The sequence below is a fragment of the Macadamia integrifolia genome, chromosome 1 (assembly GCF_013358625.1).
Source record: "Macadamia integrifolia cultivar HAES 741 chromosome 1, SCU_Mint_v3, whole genome shotgun sequence".
Taxonomy (NCBI): domain Eukaryota; kingdom Viridiplantae; phylum Streptophyta; class Magnoliopsida; order Proteales; family Proteaceae; genus Macadamia; species Macadamia integrifolia.
Genome location: NC_056557.1, coordinates 27,186,250 through 27,194,139, shown reverse-complemented (window position 1 = coordinate 27,194,139; position 7,890 = coordinate 27,186,250). Strand labels below are relative to the sequence as shown.

Genomic DNA, 7,890 nt, shown 5'->3' with positions numbered 1-7,890 from the left:
CAGGCTTTAATCGGGTTATAGACCTATTTAACTTTAAACAGGTCCTCTATAAAACTGGTCCCTTAAATGTGTTTGAAGTGGAATACCAATAAAATGAGGCAAAGATGTCATAGCAAAGAAAGATTATATAGCTAAAATAGATTAAGCTAAAGATGGGGAAAGTTGTTTAGTTACTAAGGTACTCGGTTTTTAACCTACAAAATTCAAATCAATTAAACTATGCCTAAATAAGATGAATATTCAGATAACAATCACCACTATCTCAATTGCACACATCACATAGCCTTGGCATTAAATACAAATAGTATTAAAAAAAATACAAGTAGTAGTAATAAAGGGGTCGGGCTAGGTCAGGCTTAAAGGAATTGGTTCAAGTCGGGCTTGTAAATGTGTCGGGCCGGTCAGGCTAGGTGGTTGCACCGTCTACTACCTGTTTATAAATGTGTAGGGCCCGACATGTTTATTAATCCATCCGGTCTAGGTTGGACCATAAACATGTCAGAATCGAATGGGTCCACCGGTGCAGGCCTGGAATTGACACCCCTAACTCAGACTATCCAATGGGTATTAAATGATTAAGTTCATGCTCAAGGGAATTACGCCTCTAATTCGTAGCTCAAAATAACTTTAGTTTATAATAGAGAAAAAGAATGCTACCCATCAGCATTTTCTATGTCTAGACATAGCCTCTGGTTTCAAAGGATGTGAAAAACAATCCTACCCTTTAAAACCAGTGGCCATGTTTGGGTACGGGGAATGCAGATGGGTAGCGTTCCTCTACCCTTTATAATATTGTTAGTAGTGAATGGTGGGAATGGTGAGTAGCATAAGGTAGAATTATGGTAGGAGCATAGTGGGTGGATTGGGTGGAGGTAGTCCGTGGTTGCACGGGGAATATATACGATGGTGTGGGGTGGGTGTGAAGATCGTCAACAATGATGGTGGTCATAGAGGCAGTAATGGTGACTGGGGGTCTAATTAGAAAAATCAAGGTAGATACCCCAAATATAATTTTTCAAACGCTGGGTACTCAACCTCCAATTTCTTGGTGAATCGGATTGGCAATTGGCGTTGATCGATCCTATCGACTCACATGATTAACTCTGATTATTGACCGGTTTTGACCGATTTGAATCGGGAATTGGTCTTGACCGACTCGGATTCCAATTCCGAGCATTAAAACCGGGTTGAAATCGTCTGCAATTCGATCTCGTACAATTCCGTGCAATACCACCTTCAAGCGATGACACATGTATTGATACCAATACAATGGTCTAGATCTGGTACAATTAATAAAACATTAAATCAATGAAGAGGCATTTAAATCAGATCTGGACCATTGCATTGGTATCAATACACGTGTCACCCCTGAAGGTGGTATTGCACGGAATTGTACGAGATTGGAATTCCAGACGATTTTTTTCCATTAAAACCTGTATTTGAGACCCATGAATCTTAAGATGTGGGACATATCGTACGGAAAAGATCTCAACCCTTCGTGTTGCAATTATAAATTCGGATATGATCTGTGCACGCTATCCAAAAGAGCAGGAATTGCAGAAATTAGAGAGAGAGAGAGAGAGGAATGACCAGGATATAGAGGAGAGAAGCAAAGAAGATGGTGCGATAACGGCCAAGAAAAGCGTCGGCGATGAAAGCTCCAAAAAGAGGGAACATCATCACAGCCCCCAGCCAAACGTTGACGTTCTCCGCCGCCGTCACCGTCGGTTGCCGTAATGGCCCCGTCAGGTAAGTTATCAGGTTTGAACTTATCCCATAATACGCAAACCTCTCCGCGATCTCCACTCCTGCAATTCATCACTCTTTCAAACTTACATATTCCCAATTTCAAGAACCAGAGAAGGAGAAAAACGCTACCCACTTGTGTTCCCACGCCCACCCATAATGGAAGTCATCAAAAGACAACCCTGCCGCTCCCCTGCCCATATGTCTGAGTGTGAGAACAAAAGCGGATAGACTTCTCCCTCTCAATGAATATAAAAACTGCCTATCCCTGTGGCTCGAACACGGCAGGCGGGAGCATGACCATACAAAGATAGAACATTCTTTTGCGTGGTTGATGCTCCCGAGTGCCGTCCCATGGACCTCCACAGGCCCAGAAGCCACTGGGACGGGTATCAATTTATAGCTTCAATTGAGCTTGAAGCCTGAAAACTTACAAGTTAAGTTTATATTATAGCTCACCGATAATAAAAGCCGCAGATCTCCATCCGCCGGTATTGGATCTGTTCACTGGACGACGGCCTTTGTAGTCGACGACGCCTTCCACCGTCTCCGTCTCTCTTAGCAGCGGAGCACTCGTATCGCTTGTCGACTCTTTTGGAGATTCCGCCATTTTTCCCCAAATCAACAAACTTGGCTGCTAGGAGCAAGTTATCTTCGCCCAAGAAGTCCAACTTTTTTTCTTTTTTTGTTTTTTTGTGGGACCAGAAGTCTAACTTAAACAACCACTTTCAGAGCCATTTCGTACAGGAGGAGTATGAGGAGACTGCCTGAAATTACGTTTGGTGACATTGATTACTTTGATACACGTGTTCAAACAGCACTTGACCTGGGAATTTAAGGGTGAAAATTTGAGATGCCGGGAAGGAAGAATCACATTAAATAATTTATGTGATCACCTGGTGGCGCGAATCACATCCAAAACATGTCTCGTATTTTATTTATACAGATCAATAAGGATTAATGAAAAAAAAAAAAATGTTAGATATTAACTCATATAATAAGATAATCATACAAACATCCATTTTTCCTATAATACGAGGCTGATCTATTGATATTGATCCAGATTAGATCAGTGATCATTGATTTATTTTATCTTTTGTTTAAATTTTATTTTTATTATTTTACCCTTAAAACAATACAAGTAACAATCCGGGTCAATCAAAGATCGTATACAATACAGTCAATTAGATAGCGATGCTTGAAACCTTGGCATGTAGGGACTAAGGAGGCAGGTAAAGAACCTAGACACCCTTTATGCAATATTGTCGGTGGGCCGCGTGTCGTATCTGCGGCTACTTTTAAATAATGGCTTTGTTAGATGACTAGTCACCATCACATGGCAACGTGTGTTTGACTTCATGATAGGGCCAAACAAACTCGGACCATTAATGGAGTTGAACCCTGGCTGGGCCAGTCCAAGAGATTTTCTTGAATTTTATAGTTCAAAGGTTTTCAAATAACCAAATCCAAACCAATTTACACCCTTACTTAGATTTGGTTATACGATTCATTTTTAGTTCCAAACCGAATCTATTTGGTTCAATTTCGATTCTTACATAGTTTTGTTACAAATCTTTTCCTCGATCCACATTCTATAATATATAATATGGGAAAATGAACCCTGAAAGGTAGTGTGAGCTCTTTGTCCAAATAAATGGGAGGATAAAATGACTGTCCTATCTTCCATGAAAAAACGAATGTTGTTATTGTTGATGCTTGGGTATGTATTCCCATTGACCCTTGTGTTGGTGTAGAAATCACACTACTTTCTAAGGAACCCCTCTCCCATATAACATATAATCTAAAAACAATAACAACTCGGTCTTTTCCCTACTAAATGGATTAGTGAGAGGAAAATATAGTGTAATATATTATATTATAATATTACAGTATACTTTATTAGTATTTTAAAATATTAGTAAGATATACTCACCATAAGAAAAGCGCTTAAATAATGCACTTGGGGTGAGGTATATTGTCACGGATACCGAAAACTATGGCAAATTTAGCCAAGGTTCTAAAACACCGTGGCCATTGATACAATATAGACTCATTTTTCATAAAACGAAGCCATTAATGTACATAAAGCTGTAGTTTACAAAAAGGATGATCATAGGGAGTAATCATTCTCTGTCGTACTGCACTAGTGTGGTGAGGATCTGGGTGGTTGGGAGCACCCAGACACACACCCTGAGGTGCTCTCAGCTATCCAAATCCTCACCGCATCAACAGAGAATATTTATACGACCATAGGATTCCATCAATTGCCACAACTGGTAAAAATCACAACGATAAATAAACATATAGCCGCATTTTCGATAATGCGCAACCATTGATACACAAGAACTCCTAGTCTACATACTAGTCAATTTCCGCAATTGCAAAAAATTGCAGCCATATATACAATAAATACCTTAAACCATAAATAGATAAGCATTTCAAAAAAACTTGAAATGACTGATCTTTTTTTGGTGGAAATAAACCAATGCATTAGAACCTAAAGCCAACATTTACCTGAGGATCACAAATTTCCTTCAGCCACGGAATGGAATATGGCTGAATCTTCATACACGCATTAGACATAGCCTCTTGAGCTGTGGAAACCACAACAACATTGGATTCCCTAGGAATAAGAAAGAAATGGCATTGGGCAATTCTAGATGCTAGAACGACTTATCATATATATGTTAAATGACAGTATTTACCCCCAGTGGGAAAAAAAAATTATTATATTAAAAGGGCAAAAGTATAAGATTATAAATTATTTCACTGGGATATTAACAATCCTATTCTAATGACATATAAATCTTTATTCTATGTTTGGTTGTCAACAAATAAAATAATAATAATAATAATAATAATAATAATAATAATAATAATAATAATAATAATAATAATAATAATAATTTTTTGAATTTTAAGAGAGAATAGATATATAATAAAATTTTGAATTTTGAGAGAGATAGATATATAAATCATCACGATGATTTTCGCCTAGTTTTGTTTGTCCACCACCTTTAAGTAACAAAACTACCAATTTTTTTTCATCTGCAGATTAAAACTAACGGGCCCTCAGTTTCTCACACTCTTGTCAGAATAGTACCCATCTTCCTGACATGAATCGGTTAATTCATGTTCAGAATCATATTTCTTCTCTTTTATGAGGAGGATGATTTTTCTTGAAATAAAAATCGCTTCTGATAATTTCGTGACTCAATCTTTAAGACTAGGAACAGGGGTATCAAGCGGTCGGGCCGAGCCAGTCTTTGTCGGATCTAAGTGGGCTAAGTCAATTTCTAGGTCTGCACCATGAACGTCCGTGTAGCTAAACGGGCTTAGCTAGAGAGGGTATGATACGACCGATACTCGGGTCGATCGATTTAGGGCTTTAATCGGGCTGCCATAAACATGCTTTAATCGGGTTATGGACCTATTTAACTTTAAACAGGTCCTCTATAAAACTGGTCCCTTAAATGTGTTTGAAGTAGAATACCAATAAAATGAGGCAAAGATGGCATAGCAAAGAAAGATCATATAGCTAAAATGGATTAAGCTAAAGATGGGCAAAGTTGCTAAGTTACTAAGGTACTCGGTTTTTAACCTACGAAATTCAAATCAATTAAACTATGCCTAAAAAGATGAATATTCAGATAACAATCACCACTATCTCAATTGCACACATCACATAGCCTTGACATTAAATACAAATAGTATTAAAAGAAAATACAAGTAGTAGTAATAAAAGGTCGGGCTAGGTCAGGCTTAAAGGAATTGGTTCAAGTTAGGCTTGTAAATTTGTCGAGCCGGTCAGGCTAGGTGGTTGCACCATCTACTACCTGTTTATAAATGTGTAGGGCCCGACACGTTTATTAATCCATCTAGTCTAGGTTGGACCATAAACATGTCGGAATCGATCGGGTCCACCGGTGCAGGCCTGGAATTGACACCCCTAACTCGGACTATCCAATGGGTATTAAATGATTAAGTTCATGCTCAAGCAAATTACACCTCTAATTCATAGCTCAAAATAACTTTAGTTTATAATAGAGAAAAAGAATGCTACCCATCAGCATTTTCTATGTCTAGACATAGCCTCTGGTTTCAAAGGATGTGAAAAACAATCCTACCCTTCAAAACCAGTGGCCATGTTTGGGTATGGGGAATGCAGATGGGTAGCGTTCCTCTACCCTTTATAATATTGTTAGTAGTGAATGGTGGGAATGGTGAGTAGCATAAGGTAGAATTATGGTAGGAGCATAGTGGGTGGACTGGGTGGAGGTTAGGGGTGTCAATTTGTGGCCCGAACCGGCTAAACCGACCGGGACCGACTGTTTATAGACCGGCCCAGCCCGAACCGTTTATTAAACGTGTCGGGCTTGAGCCCGGCCCGTTTATAAATGGTCGGTCTCGGTTTTGCTACTTGAACCGTTGGGCGCCCGACCGAGACCGACCGAATAACTTCCGACCGAGATCTGCCTATTGTGCACCGACTTGGCCCGACCCTTTAATAATTGTAGAATACCTATTTTACCCCCCAAATTAAAGAATAAAAACTAAAAAGTAAAGACATGTTCACATTTTAAATAATGGTTATATTTGGTATCATTTATTGATTTATTATCATTTTTTTGGGCTTGCATGAGTGGGCCGGAATATAATAGCACATTTTAAAGAGGGCCTGTTTAAAAACCGGTTAAAGCCCGTTTAACATTAAACATGTCCGTAGCCCGGTTAAGGCCCGACTAAAGCCCGATTAAGGTAGCCCGATTATAGCCCGAGACCGACCGACCGACCGAATATAAAGTGTACCATGCCCTCAATAACTAAGCCCGATTAGTTAAATGGGCGGACACGGTGTAGCCTTTGAAAGTCTTCAAGCCCGATTAAGCCCGACCGAAACCGAACCAGCCCGACCGGTTGACACCCCTAGTGGAGGTAGTCCGTGGTTGCACGGGGAATACATACGATGGTGTGGGGTGGGTGTGAAGATCGTCAACAATGATGGTGGTCATAGAGGCAGTAATGGTGACTGGGGGTATAATTAGAATTATCGAGGTAGATACCCCAAATATAATTTTTCAAACGCTGGGTACTCAACCTCCAATTTCTTGGTGAATCGGATTGGCAATTGGCGTTGATAGATCCTATCGACTCACACTGATTAACTCTGATTATTGACCGGTTTTGACAGATTTGAATCGGGAATTGGTCTTGACCGACTGGGATTCCAATTCCGAGCATTAAAACCTGTATTTGAGACCCATGAATCTTAAGATGTGGGACATATCGTACGGACAAGATCTCAACCCTTCGTGTTGCAATTATAAATTCGGATATGATCCGTGCACGCTATCCAAAAGAGCAGGAATTGCAGAAATTAGAGAGAGAGAGAGAGAGAGAGAGAGAGAGAGGAATGACCAGGATATAGAGGAGAGGAATGACCAGGACCAGGATATATTATAGCTCACCGATAATAAAAGCCGCAGATCTCCATCCGCCGGTATTGGATCTGTTCACTGGACGACGGCCTTTGTAGTCGACGACGCCTTCCACCGTCTCCGTCTCTCTTAGAAGCGGAGCACTCGTATCGCTTGTCGACTCTTTTGGCTGATAGAAGCAAGTTATCTTCGCCCAAGAAGTCCAACTGTTTTTGTTTTTTGTGGGACGAGAAGTCTAACTTAAACAACCACTTCAGAGACATTTCGTACAGGAGTATGAGGAGACTACCTGAAATTACGTTTGGTGACATTGATTACTTTGATACACGTGTTCAAATCACTTGATCTGAAAATTTAAGAGTGAAAATTTGAGATTCCGGGAAGGGAGAATTCGATGTTTCCAACTTCCATTCACCCATAATAGAGTCATGCAATCACCTGGTGGCACGAGTCACATTGAGACATGTCTCGTCTTCTATGATTATTGTATAAATAAATAAAAATTTATTAAAAAAATAAAATAAGCAGATATGATATTGGATGATGACTCATATGATAAGATAATCATATAAACATCCATTTTCCGTATAATACTAATCTAGATTCTTTTCCCATGTAGCATGGATTTAGCCGTCAATGTAAATTTTATTTTATTTATTTATAAATTTATAAAGAAAGGTGAGTGGCGCTTTGAACAGCACTAGTG

At 39.5% G+C, this 7,890-nt stretch overlaps 1 protein-coding gene across 3 annotated transcripts in view; it reads right to left on the bottom strand.

Annotated features, from left to right (window-relative positions):
* LOC122082449 (protein NRT1/ PTR FAMILY 5.10-like) overlaps positions 1–2,427 on the bottom strand; it is an 8,200-nt gene extending 5,773 nt beyond the window's left edge. The window contains exons 1-3 of one of the 3 annotated variants that reach the window (XM_042650025.1): positions 2,206–2,427; positions 1,883–1,939; positions 1,676–1,808 (exon numbers count right to left, since the gene is read on the bottom strand). In XM_042650025.1, the coding sequence (XP_042505959.1) occupies positions 1,676–1,808; positions 1,883–1,939; positions 2,206–2,356 (341 nt within the window). In that variant the 5' untranslated portion in view covers positions 2,357–2,427. Of the gene's footprint in view, positions 1–1,590; positions 1,809–1,882; positions 1,940–2,205 lie in introns of all 3 variants that reach the window. The other 2 variants (XM_042650048.1, XM_042650032.1) reach the window with 2 other exon arrangements.
* Between the last annotated feature and the right edge of the window lie 5,463 nt (positions 2,428–7,890).